This window comes from Prionailurus viverrinus, chromosome D3 (genome assembly GCF_022837055.1).
Source record: "Prionailurus viverrinus isolate Anna chromosome D3, UM_Priviv_1.0, whole genome shotgun sequence".
Classification (NCBI taxonomy): Eukaryota; Metazoa; Chordata; class Mammalia; order Carnivora; family Felidae; genus Prionailurus; species Prionailurus viverrinus.
The window spans coordinates 10,178,155-10,190,834 of record NC_062572.1 but is presented as its reverse complement, the minus strand read 5'-3'; the positions used below and the strand labels follow the sequence as shown (position 1 = coordinate 10,190,834).

Here is a 12,680-nt window from a genome sequence, read left to right as displayed (position 1 = left end):
AGCGTTTTCGTTTTCGCCCCAGCACTCTGTGGCCAGAGGTAGTAGAAGAGATGGGAGCCAAGATCCTCTGTCCTAGTATGTATGTTCCTTTTGTAAGTCAGAGTTCTGCTCCTTGGAGGCCACCCACGGAGATGCCTTTCCTCACTGAGTTTCTTTTTCATTTTCTAGAAGAGGCTATAACCACGAATGAGGTTATAAACCAGTTACTGCACCATGTGGGTGCGATGTGCATACACCAACTCAATCTTCTTGCCACCAACCCCAATCTTCCAATCACAAGTGTCTTGGGCAAGCAGCATCCAATCGAAGCCCACCATCTTAGCAGTATTTGTGACATTATGGAGAAGGCCATGGTTAACGGAGATACTTGTATCATACGCTGTATTCTCGTTGTCTTTCAGGTAAATGCACCGTTTCCACATAAGATACTAGAGAAAAAGAAACACAAAACTTGTTTTCAGCCAGCTAATTGCCACCAAAAGAGAAATTTAATAACATTCCCGTCTTGCATCATAACCACACTCTAATCCTGTAATTAGGAATGATGATCATATTCGTTGCACTGCAGTTAATGGAGTATTGCTATATGTAGCTCACTGCAATTAATAGATGTAAAATATTTACTATAATTACACTATTACACAATAGAAGAGAGTGTGGTTAAAAATCCACCTGGATGTCTGTTCATAAGAATATCTACTATGTGCTTTTTTTCATAGGGATAATTTTATCCTTAGTAGAATAAGCATTTTTAGATACACCCCTTATGTTTCCGTAGGTGGTATTTAAATTTTTCTTCAGCCCACAAACTGAAAGAAACCGAGACATCATTCGACGGTCTGGATTGCTGCTTTGGCAGTTGTTGATGGCACCAAAAGATCAAATTTGCCCTGAAATTCAGAAGGAAGTCTGTCTTGCCATCAGGTAATCAGATGATTTTCTTCATGCTTTCTGCAAAATGCGTCTCCTGTGCCGCCCTATACCCTCTGTACTCTACTGGCTGGTGGCCTGGAAGTCTCTGACCTCATCCCATAGTCAGGGCCTCGTGCACAGGGGATAATTTGGCCAGAGAGGGCTTGTGGCCCCACTCCCAGAGGCCTCATCTTCCCTTTCGGATTTTAAAAGAAAGAAAAAAAATTTTTAGCTCTTTAATTGGGTATTTTGATGGTTTGCAAGTGAAGGTTCCTGTCATGTGTGGAGAGAGTGTCACAAAGTGACTAAGAAGCCAGGCTTTTGGCAGCCGGCAGACCTGGGTTCTAGTCCTTGCTCTGCCACTTACTAGCTCGGTTTGAGGTTTCCTTTTCCTTAGCTATAAAATGGGCATAAAAATAACACCTGCTATGAGAGTTTGTGAGAGCTTAGTAAAATGCAAAGTACCTTTTAAATTCTGCTTAAAACCTAAAATCTTGTTAGAGAAGAGGGCAGAATATATGGGCCATTTTCTGTTTGTTATTCTTTAATAATATTGTTTAATATTTAATACTGTTTTCCGAGTGCAATGAACTGTTATCCAAGAATATAGTTTTAATGTGACCAAGTATAATTTAGTGACCAAGGGACAACTGAAGGCTTGGTCTGCAAGAACTGTGTGACGGGGGTGAGCAGAGAGGGAGGGGATTTTTTTCCTTCCATAGTTGATTATGCTTTGGGTATCTTTTCTAATTTATTTATTTTTAAGTTTTTTTTTTTTTAAACGTATGTTTATTTTTGAGAGCGAGCATACGCGTGCGTGCTTGAGTGGGGAAGGGGCAGAGAGAGAGAGGGAGACACAGAATCCAAAGTGGGCTCCGGGCTCTGAGCTGTCAGCACAGAGCCTGACGCGGGGCCTGAACTCACAAACCACGAGATCATGACCTGAGCTGAAGTCAGACGCCTCTGTTTTCTAATTTAAATCTAGTGTCATGAGGAAACTTCTGGAGGTGATGGCTGTGTTCTGACTATGGTGATGGCTTCATGGGTATACCCATATGTCAAAACTTGTCATATTGTACACTTGAAAAATGTTCACTTTATTGTGTGGAAACCTCGCAGAAAAAAATAAAATTCTGGCACCACTTGTGATGCTCCTCTTGCCCATTTGAAAAGCTGAGATTTAGAAATCCCACTTCCCAAATGTGCTTTTGGGCACAGTCTGCTAATATCTACCTGGCCCGGCTACACTGACTTTTTTACAGCTCAGTTCTCTCTTACCAGTTGCATATCCAGCCTCAGACAAGTTCTCATTCTGGAAACTCGCAGGAGGAGAGGGAGCCTGTTGGTTGCTGATCAGGGAGGTGAATGGACTGTATCATGACGTTGAATTTAGGTTCAGCCACTTTGTTAGTCATGAAACTTCCCTCAGAGTTTCATGTAATCACTGGCATCTTTAATATAAGTGCAAATTAAAATATTTAGAGTTTGGATTTTCTAGAATATTTGTTGAAAAGCTTTTTGACTTTTCTGTCATTTCAGCTCTGGCTTAAATATCTTGTACCCAGGTGAAACCGAAATCAATAACTTACTTAAGCTGGTCTTAACGGAAGGTGAGAATTATCCCTGACTTCTCCTGGAACAGCCATCCCTTTTTTTTGTCCGCGAGGAACCAACTGGATTATTATGATAATAGACCTTTCTTGTTTGTTAGTATTTGTTAGTAGTTTTTTTTTTTTTTCAAAGTTCACTTTTGAGAGAGAGACAGAATGCGAACAGGGGCAGGGGGCAGAGAGAGGGAGACCCAGAATCTGAAGCAGGCTCCAGGCTCTGAGCTGTCAGCACAGAGCCTGATGCGGGACTCGAACCCACAAATTGTGAGATCATGACCTGAGCCAAAGTTGGATGCTTAATCGACTGAGCCACCCAGGCGCCCCGTGTTAATTTTTTTTTTTTTTTTAATGTATCTGCACGTACACCAGTGCTTCAACTAGATTGAGAGGAGAAACCCTGTTCTGTGTATCTTCAAGCTTTATCAACCTTTTTCTATCCATGCCACTTAGCAGAAGGTGCCTGATAGTAGAGGTTTAATGTGCATTACAGATAATGACTTCTTAGGGGTTGCCAAGTCCGTTTGTTTCCTCCATACATTAAAACCCAACTTTTAAAGTTAGATCGAACAACTACAGCAAAGCTCACCCTGTCAGAGACACTCTGTGTTGATAAGCAGCGTGAATTTAAGGAATTAGAAATCCCACTTCATATGTCAGTCACTGTGTGACGTATGAAGAGGCAAACTACAGCTAGATAAGGATGTGCTGGTTGAAAGAAGTCTGCTTGGTTGTGAGGTTGTTTTTGCTGCTGCTCTTTGTGAGAGTACGTGTGCCTGGCGCCCCCACGTCGTCAACAGTGTGCTCCTTTGAAAACTTGTTTTAATAGCCTCAGTTTCCTAAGTGTAATCACCAGGGTCGTTCACGGAGCTCTGTTCTGTGTCAGGAGAGAGAAACAGCGGCCTGTCCCAGCTGCGGGATGTGATCTTAACCAATTTAGCTGAACAGCTTCAAAACAACCGATTTGGCAGCGAGGAGGATGAGCATTACAGGTGACCCCAGTCATGCTGTTGACTGATAGCCTTCTCTTTGTGTTTTTCTCAGTAACTAATTTACATTAAATGCGTTTGAGCAATGTAAGTCTCTTATAATATCTAATATGATAATTAGCATGTTAAGTTGAAATCACGGATCAATCAAAAGATCATATATCCCACACTTGCCCTAAAAGGCGATGATAGCATTTTTCAGTTTTCTCAGCAAAGTACTCAGTGGAAAGAATGGATGGAACTTATTTAAAGATCTTGGTGAAGGGTGCCTCCCAACTCAGTGGGCTGCGGGAGAGGGCCAGGGTGAGGGTGTGGGTGAGAGCTGGGAAGGGGAGGAAGGTGTTGGTTTTCTTTGCCATTTACAGAAGTACTCAGACTACGTCCTTGGTTACCATTTTGTTTCTTAAGTTGGATTTAGATAGTACACCTAGTTGTTAGCATTGTTGCTGAGGAAGATGATATACTTACAGAGCCACTGAATTTTGTATCTCCTGTTTGTCATCTCATTCCAATTGTGTAAAGTTTATCCTTTTATTATTAAACCATACGTATCTTCTTGTTACATTTTCCCTGCATTTTAAAGACTAAATGATGAACTTTTACACTACATTCTGAAGATTGTTGTACGGGAATCCTGTATCTTAATCACCAAGTGCCAAACTGTCTCTAAAGAGGATTTTCAAAAACTCCTTTCGACTGTGCCTGTAAGTAAAAATGTGTTTAATGAAGCCAAATGGTATCAAGTGTCCCTGTTTTCGTGTTACTGTATTGAGGGGGGTGTGTGTGTGTGTGCGCGCGTGTGTGTGCACGCGCGCGCGTGTATGTGTGTATACACACTGATGTAACGCACTCTCCAAGGCAGTCTTAATTGACGGAGTCAGTGGGTGACTGTGTTTGTCCTGGAAATACAGAACCAAACAAACCCACTTGGATCGCTTTCTCTAAGATTTTATTCCTCTTGCTTTTAAATGTCTTGATGCAGTGAATTGTTTAACTGAATTTGGATGTTTTCGTTTTGTTTACATAGTGAGGATTGTCCTCCCTGTTAATTGTTAATGTGGTATCGTTTTCTAAAACGTCACCGTTCCCCCAGAGACTAGAAAGAACCTAGAGATTCTTCCAAGGTTCTGGTGGACTCTCTTCTAGTGGGAATTCATGAGAGGGGGAGAGGGTGGGAGAAATTCAAGTAAGTATCTGAGTGACTAGTGCGAATTAGGCAGCAGAAGGCAGAAAGGTAAATGTGTCAAATGACCTATCAAAAGTCATGTGGAAATAAGTCACCTGAGAAACTAACCTGGTCTGTTTTCTGTACTTTCTCTTCTGCTTCCCTTGTCCAACCCTTATAAACATGAGGATTACATGAAGCCTTTTTGCTGTAAGGTGTAGATCATTTAAATGCCCTTATTTGTATTAAAGGCTGCATCCTCCTGCCTGCGCTATCTGATGGCAGTTCAGAACCACCTTCTCAGTAACACTATTTTGATTAAACCCGATGAGAACGAGGACAGTGACAGCTCCTTGCAGGGAGAGACATTGAAGGTACAGGTAAACACCAAGCTTTCTTCTAACGATGCTTTCTACCCAGTGTGTAAAGTGCAGCTCAGCTGGCTAACTCTGTGTATCACGATGTCACATTTCACCATGTGGCTATATTGTTGTGAGAGGTAATATTAGGTCACTCATCTCATAGGTTCTTATGTCCTTGCACAGTGGTTACCATATTTGTGACACTCTCGTAACGTGTCTCCATGTGCTCGTGTCACTCTTCTGTCACTCTTCTTGTGCCTTGTTTATTTCATCCTTTTTTAAAGGACTATAAAGTATTGCGCTTACAAGTGATCTCATACACATCTGAAATCTATGTATATAGAGATAAAATAATCTAACATTTGAAATAATTTTGACTTTGTGGCTGGTTTATTACATTCTCTCCATTCAAATAACTTAAAAAGGGGGTAATTTTCTCACAACCTTTATATTGAATGATTTCTAAACCTACGGTTCATTTCATTCTCTGTAATTATTTTTAAGTTAGCTTCTATGTAAGCTCAATAATTTGTTCCCACATGGCAATTTATAGCAATCCAAAGATTTTTTTTTATAGCAGTGGTGGTTATAATTTTGACAGATGCTGGAGGCTGTTGCTTGCATTGTTGTTTAGAATTTCTTCTTTGTGAGAGAATTAGAGAAATCAATAAGAACTTGGTTCTTCTTTAAAGTGTTGACTGAAACACACTGAGAAATTTACCGAGGAAGCGATAGAGATAAAAGCCATTATGCTTCGCCCTTTTCCTACTGCTTTATGCGCTGATACTCTAAAACCCATACACTTGTTAATTCTTGAGTTGATCTCACTGTATAATCAGTTTTTAAATAGGCCAAAATGCAGGAATTAATCATTTAAATTGCTGATACTGTTGATTAACTTCTCTTGCCTTAGTTTCTCAGTGAAAAAGGACACTAAGTCTCCCTTGCAAGGTTCTGTGAGGCTCAGAGGAGGAGGCATGCTCACCGCATGCACTGTGCGGCCACAGGGGGCGCCGTCAGCACATGGCAGCTGATGGGATCCGTGGGACTTAAACCATGGTTTAGCCTGTCAGTTCAGAATTCCTTTTCTCTTCATGATAAAAACATCTTAATAATTGCAAAGAAGGCCCCAGAAAAGTCCCAACAATGGAAGCAAGTGTTTTCTATTTGAAAGGCTAAATTCTGTAAATTCTTCAATTAATCCACGGAGAGAAATACTCTTGGTAAAGGCAGAAGAGGCAGAGTTATCCAGTATCTCTGGGAAAAATTAAAAACCCAGATTTCACCTAGAAGGTTAGGTTGGTTGTATTTTTTCTTAACAGAAAATAATTGTAAGCTAAACACTTGTGTGATTTTAACGAGTGCTTTTTAACACACGATTTAGTATTTGTATGCCCACGAACTCTCTAATAGTTAATTTTAATGTTCGATAGCCTGTAACTGCCTGCTACTTCAATTGAATTTTTAACTTGCCTGTTTTCAAGTGTGATGGTTTACAACATTAAGTAAAAAGGTCACTTGTACTGTTTCAGAATGTTGTGTTTTTGTCTCATTTTATTCACCGCCTCTACATGCGCCTTTTACTGTTCTGTTTTTCTCTTTAGCTACCCTCATACCACCCAAGGCCATCTTCCACCTGGACAGTTTCTGGGCTGGCCACCGGGAGCTCTCCTGTGCTGGAGGGGATGGGAGAAATGCCTTTTCTCCCAGGGACTCGGTGTGCTCCCCGTGAAATACTGCGTATTTCTGTCAGCACTCCAGACCTTAGCCTCCCAAATCAAATTGCTACTTGCCATCCTAGCGGAACTTCCTGCTTTGGGCTGATTCTGGCCACCTCATTATTTCGTTTGGAAATGCATCATTAAATACATCATTTCGTGTTGTCGTTGTGAGTGTGTGTTCATCCCAAAGCCTAAAAATAATATTGTGATATTTTCTACCTAGGAGCTAAAGGTCAGTATTTTGGCTCTTGCCACCCAAATCCTGACTGGATGTGATGAAGTGTTGGAAATGCTACAGCAGGTCACAACTGCCCTCATAAATAGTGACCTAGCTGACCGTGAGCAGAGGTGAGGAAATGGGTCGTGAGCTGTGGCCTGCTGCCCTTCAGGAAGCAGAATTGCTTATGAAAGCAAAATCTCTTAGAACGTCAAATGTTCATTTAATATGGAGGGATTTTTGTGAGACTAGGTTGAAACGGCAACTGTTTACAATGCCAAGTGCAATCGAACTCTTTAATGGTGCTTTTAGGTGAGACTGGGCCGCCAGCCAGAGTCTGAGGGGGCGTCGAGGCTCTGGTGCACAGCCTCCCCGCCGACATTCGGGTCTGCCACCATCATCGCCCCCAAACTGGCCTTTCCTTCCATCATCTAGCTCAGCAGCACATGCGCTTGGTGTCCTCGTGATAAGTACTTTAGACAGGCAGGTGACTTAGTGACACAGAAGATTAACTGCCGTGCGAAAGAGGACGCTGACATAATGTCTTAAAATTTTACTGTAATTTTACTTCTTCAAGTATAGGAGTGACCTCTGTAGAGGGTAATCTTCTCTCTCCCAGTAATAAAGCTCTTTCTTAGCCCTCCCCATGAAAATTTCTGCTAATGGTTTGCCATTGCATCTGTGTGTGATAATGATTTTAATGTTAGAGATGCTGATCCAAAACAACCCCGCAGTGTAATTTTTCCTCTGGTAACCCTGTCTGTCCCCATGTCCCTTGTTTCCTGCCCATTCCCAGAGAGTAGGTGGCCACATTGGAACTGGGGGCAGTATAACCCAGATGGGCATTGCACGAGGGCTTGTTAAGTCCTATGGGGCCCATCGCTGGGGCTTGTGGTACAGATTTGGCCTCCCCACCTGCCCCCCGCCTGCCAGGGAGGAGAGAGAGTCTGAGAGCCTGGGAGATGGGAGGTCTGTTTCTTGTTCCAACCCCAGTACCCTAAGTAGCCTCAGAGAATTTCTATAACCCACGTCTTTCTTTGGGTGAGTCACATACCTTAATTCTTCTGGCAGAGGATTGGGATATTAAGAATGTGATTTTAGGTAATCATTTTACAATATATACATCTATCAAATAATTGTTACACACCTGAAATTTATACACTGTTCTGTCTCAATAAAATGGGGGGATGTGATTTTAAAGACAAAAGAAAAACCTGTGTTGTAGCTAGTTACTTCCTCTCTGTCAGAGACTGCATACAGCACAGCGACCTAAAGTTCCAGTGCCAAGGGAACTCTGCCTGTGGTAACTACCTAGAGTAGCCGTCTGCGTGTTAGAACCCACTGATAAAGTGCTTCCGAGGTGCTATGATACGCACCGTGTCAACTCAGGTTGACGGTGAAATCTCTTACTTGGTTTCTGTTCTCTCCCTCTCCCTCGGTGGTAGAAGGTGGGAGATTTGTGGACCGAACTGCCGTAGCTAGAAGTGCTTAAGCAGTTCAAGGAAATGCAGTTTAAGAGAATTTGTCAGATAAAGAGGACGGTTGCTTCTTCACGTGATTAGGAATTGCTTAAGCCATTGTTTTCTTGAACTTTTTGTAGGTTAAAAGGCTTGGAACAAGTTACTAAGGCTACTATGCTTGGTCACCTTCTTCCAGTGTTACTGACTTCCCTGATGCATCCAAATTTACAGACTCTGACCATGGCCGATGCCCTGATGCCTCAGCTGGTCCAGTTGGTACTCTATACCAGTCAGGTACGGTCCCTGGTGTGCCAAAGTGAGCTGCTCTTCGGCCCGCCCACCTCTCACGTTGCGGCTGTGTGCATTTATTGAAGGCAGAGTAAACATGGCCATGTCTTTCAGAAGTCAAGGGAAATAATAGTGGAATGAAGGAAAACATAGTAAAAAAGAAACCGAAATATTAAGGGGAAACGTTTTGTTTGACTAAATTACTTACTGCGATCTTCTAGCAAGTGTTGATCGCTGGTCAGCTGTGAAAATGCTAATCTGCAATGCTACGGAGATCCTACCATTGTATTCAGCCTCCTGAGGCCTTGCGGGCTATCGGTGACTGATAGAAAGGATATGTGCCATGACAGCATTAAATAAAATGATGTTAAGTGGTCTAAGTCGCAAAGCATTTCTTCGTGAAGGAGGACAGACTAGGATTGCAAAAAGATGACTTAAGTGAGAATTCTAAATTTGGCTGTAGTACCATCCAGGTAACTGACAGTAAGCACTTTAAGACATGATGATGGTTTTGTGTTTCAGACGGCTCTGCTGCTTAAAACCCAGTGTCCAGTTTTTGCCGAGGTGGGCTGTTCCCCATGTGGTGCATCAGACCAGAAGGGCAGGCTGTTCCCCGATCAGAGGTGAAAGATGCTGCTTCCTTGCTGGAACCCCTGCCTTGTTTTCTTCTGGTGAAAGCCTCGTTCTCCTTTTACGACACTGAATTCTAGCAAGGATTCTGTAACTGGGAAAAGAGACTTTAGGGTCACGTTTTCCAGATAATTCTAGAATTGCTTTATAGATTTATAGGATCAGGTGAGAATAAATTCCCCACAGATCAAGAGATTAAAGATTGACAGGCTCTCCTATACCAACGATGGCGATGTAAAATACTATGACTTTGGCAAATAGGTTGACAGTTTCTTAAAAAGTTAAGTGTACACCTGCCACATGACCTAGCTATTCCACCTCTAGGTATTTACACAAGAAAAAGGAAAGCATAGCTTCTTACACAGACTTGTATATGAAGGTTCATAACAGCCTTACTTGGAGGAGCCCAACATAAGAAACAACCCTGAGGTCTATCAACGGGGGAAGGGATAAATGAGTTGCAGAGTATTAGAATATTCCTACGACGGAATCCTACCCAGCAATAAAAGTGAATGAATGGTTGATACATGCGACAATAGGAACGACTTTCAGAATCCTTATGCTGCGCAAAAGAAGCCAGATCCCCTCAAAAAGAACATGCTATATGATTCCCTAGATAGGAAACTATAGAAGATGTAAACTCATTTCTAGTGATAGAAAGCAAAAAATGATTGCCTGGATTACCAAGCGAAGGAAGGAAACTTCACTAGTATATACCTATGTCCAAACTTACCAAGTTGTACACTTTAAATATGGGCAGTTGATTACGTGTCAGTTACATCTATCAGAGCAGTCTTCAACAATGCCAATCAGAAAGGGGCGACTTTGCAGGTTTCTCTAGAAGAGCGTGGTATCCAATGCAGCTTTGCGTAGTGATGCAACTTTGCCCCCATGCTGTCCAGGATCATCAGCCATAGCCACACGCTGTTCATGATGACTTGTGGTGTCGCTCATGTGATCAAGAAACTGAATCTTAAGTTGTTTTCAGTTCAGATTCTGTCTACCTGGCCACACTTGACTCCGTGGCCACCACATTGCTAGTGCAGAGCTGAAAGAAGAGTGTTAATTTCACAAAAGCCAAGTATAGGTCTTAGGAGTTTGTATACCACAGCCTTGGGCTGCAAAGCCCTCGAGGGTTTAATTACAGTAGACAAGAGGACTTTGAAGGCATTCTTCTTTAGCAAAAATTAAAGTAAAAAGTCAGGTAGACTCATGGAGTTTTCAACAATTGACATTTAGATATCAACAAAAGGAACCTTGATAGGATACTAATCCTGTGGGATTTGGAAAGTGACCAATCTTAAGGGTCCTTTATAGCATCTTTTTTTTTTTTTTTTTTAGTAACTTGAGAGTTGGTGAGGTCCTCTCCTGGGCTCTCCTCCTTGAAAAGAGAGGGGGGAAATGCAAGTATCTTCTCTAGCGACAACCACAAAAGAGCCTTAAACATAGGAGCTTTTACAGTGCTTCTGATCGCCACTGATACCTAGCATTTAAAAGCTCTGAGGTTGTCAGACTGCATGATGTGGAAAAGGAAAGCGACATTTCTTAACCTTTTGTATTTTACCATGTGTACCTCTTCTTTTTCCTCTCCCCGCTGCTAAGCTAAATCACTTTCTCTGTGTCTGGTTTTAGGATGCTGGAAGAGAAGGAAGAGCCAGGCTTTCTCACTGGTTTAAAGATTCCTGCTCCATGGGCTGCTGGAAAGACCGTGGAAACCGTCCACCCTGTCAGAGACAACTATAAATTTAAAGAAACTGTCCACATCCCAGGAGCTCGCTGCTTGTACCTTAGATTTGATAGTAGATGTTCTTCACAGTATGACTATGACAAAGTAAGCAAGACTGGCTTGGTATTGGTTCCACCGCCAATAGGCTGGTTTCTTAGATGCTTCTTATTTTTCTTTGCTTCTGGTCACCATTCCCGACTTATTTCTGTCTGCAGATGTCTCTTTGGAAAACTTTAAGATACGCCTTGAAGGGTAGTGGTTGGGGAAATAACCAGCATGTCTGTGTTCGAAGAACAGTGTTTTCACAACATGTTGAAAGTGCACTTTCGTAAGCTTTTCAGAGTTTAGATCTGAGAGTCAAAGGAAGTTTGCCTTTGCCTATTGCTTACCTATTGCCTTCCTCCGGTGCTCGGAATTCCTGTGGACAGGTGATTTGCATTCGTCTAGAAAGATCGTACTGCCCGATTCTGGGGCTTCTCACGTATTCTTTGGGAGAAGATGGCCTTTTAGAAGAGTTTCAGATGTGCTAGGATCTGTTTTCTTTTTATTATTTGTTCTTTGTTGTCAGTACCTCAGGGCCCACATAGATTTTGAGGAAGAGTAGTTTCTGACGTGTAGTGGCTTGATAATTTTAAGTGGAAGGAAACATTTGAGGGGTTGAAGTGTTTTCTTCTGTTTATGTTGTTGTGTCGCAAACCATCATGTTGAACTTCTGAGGAAAGAGGAATGTGACTGTGACGTGTAACCTCCTAAAAGAACAACTGAAGGATTATCTACTAGCTTTGTACATACGCAGGACTATTTTTATGTAGTTGTATGTAGATTGTTAGCTCCTCTGTAGAGTGTTAGGGTGAAAGGTCTTAAGTCCTTCCGGGGGAGATTTTTAGGTTAAATAATAAAGGACTTCTTAACTGTATGTACTCTGAGGTGGTGAAACCCATCACTGAGCAAATGATAGGGTCCCCTTCCCCCTTATCTTTTAGGATAGTGAAAACTGTCAGGTGTCGGGAGGGGCTTAAGATTCAATCGTCTCCAAAACTCAGGTTAGCTAGAAGCAGGAGAATTTAGAAAATGGTCTTTCATGGGCCTTTCAAAAAAGAAACGTCTTACCATCAGCCTGCCCCACTTCGTGGCTCCTGACATCAGCTACCCCCATTTCCTAGATTCAACTGATAGGAGTATTGAAAATAGAAATGGAGAGGTTGCCATATCAGTCGGTGTCATTTTGTTTCTCCTTTAAAACCAGTGATTTGCATCCTCTGACCTACGCTAACCAACACCTGCAGTAGACGTTTAGCGTTAAATGTGGAGGCACAGGGAGACTTCCTACACAGATAAAAGGAACATTTACTTTTCCAGTGGTCCCTGGTTGGTATCAGCAAAAGGTCCAAAAGGGTAAGAAAGCACAACATGATAAGTGTCAGGGGCTAAAAATGTAGCCTCTAGATCCAAACCGAGCTCTCCTGTGCCTTCAGAGGTGGTCAGAGTGCACATGAGAAGACAGGAGTTGGAGTTTATGGAAACCAGAGCTTCATTCTTCCCGCGGAAGTATTTGAATGCCAAGGGACCTCTAAATATCTCTCCTGCGTATTAGAAAGTTGGT

The 12,680-nt window shown here is 42.2% G+C and overlaps 1 protein-coding gene across 12 annotated transcripts in view; it reads left to right on the top strand.

The window, feature by feature from the left end:
* HECTD4 (HECT domain E3 ubiquitin protein ligase 4) overlaps positions 1 to 12,680 on the top strand; it is a 192,062-nt gene that overhangs the window by 100,704 nt on the left and 78,678 nt on the right. For 10 of the 12 annotated variants that reach the window (XR_007145911.1, XR_007145912.1, XR_007145913.1 and 7 more), the window contains 10 exons: positions 169 to 401; positions 779 to 924; positions 2,452 to 2,522; positions 3,406 to 3,511; positions 4,092 to 4,212; positions 4,925 to 5,053; positions 6,980 to 7,104; positions 8,574 to 8,727; positions 9,244 to 9,344; positions 10,984 to 11,182. Coding sequence is in view for 9 of the 12 variants with exons in the window: in XM_047828360.1 (XP_047684316.1) it covers positions 169 to 401; positions 779 to 924; positions 2,452 to 2,522; positions 3,406 to 3,511; positions 4,092 to 4,212; positions 4,925 to 5,053; positions 6,980 to 7,104; positions 8,574 to 8,727; positions 9,244 to 9,344; positions 10,984 to 11,182 (1,385 nt within the window). In the remaining 3 variants the exon portion in view is untranslated. The remainder of the gene's footprint in view (positions 1 to 168; positions 402 to 778; positions 925 to 2,451; positions 2,523 to 3,405; positions 3,512 to 4,091; positions 4,213 to 4,924; positions 5,054 to 6,979; positions 7,105 to 8,573; positions 8,728 to 9,243; positions 9,345 to 10,983; positions 11,183 to 12,680) is intronic. The other 2 variants (XM_047828361.1, XM_047828356.1) reach the window with 1 other exon arrangement.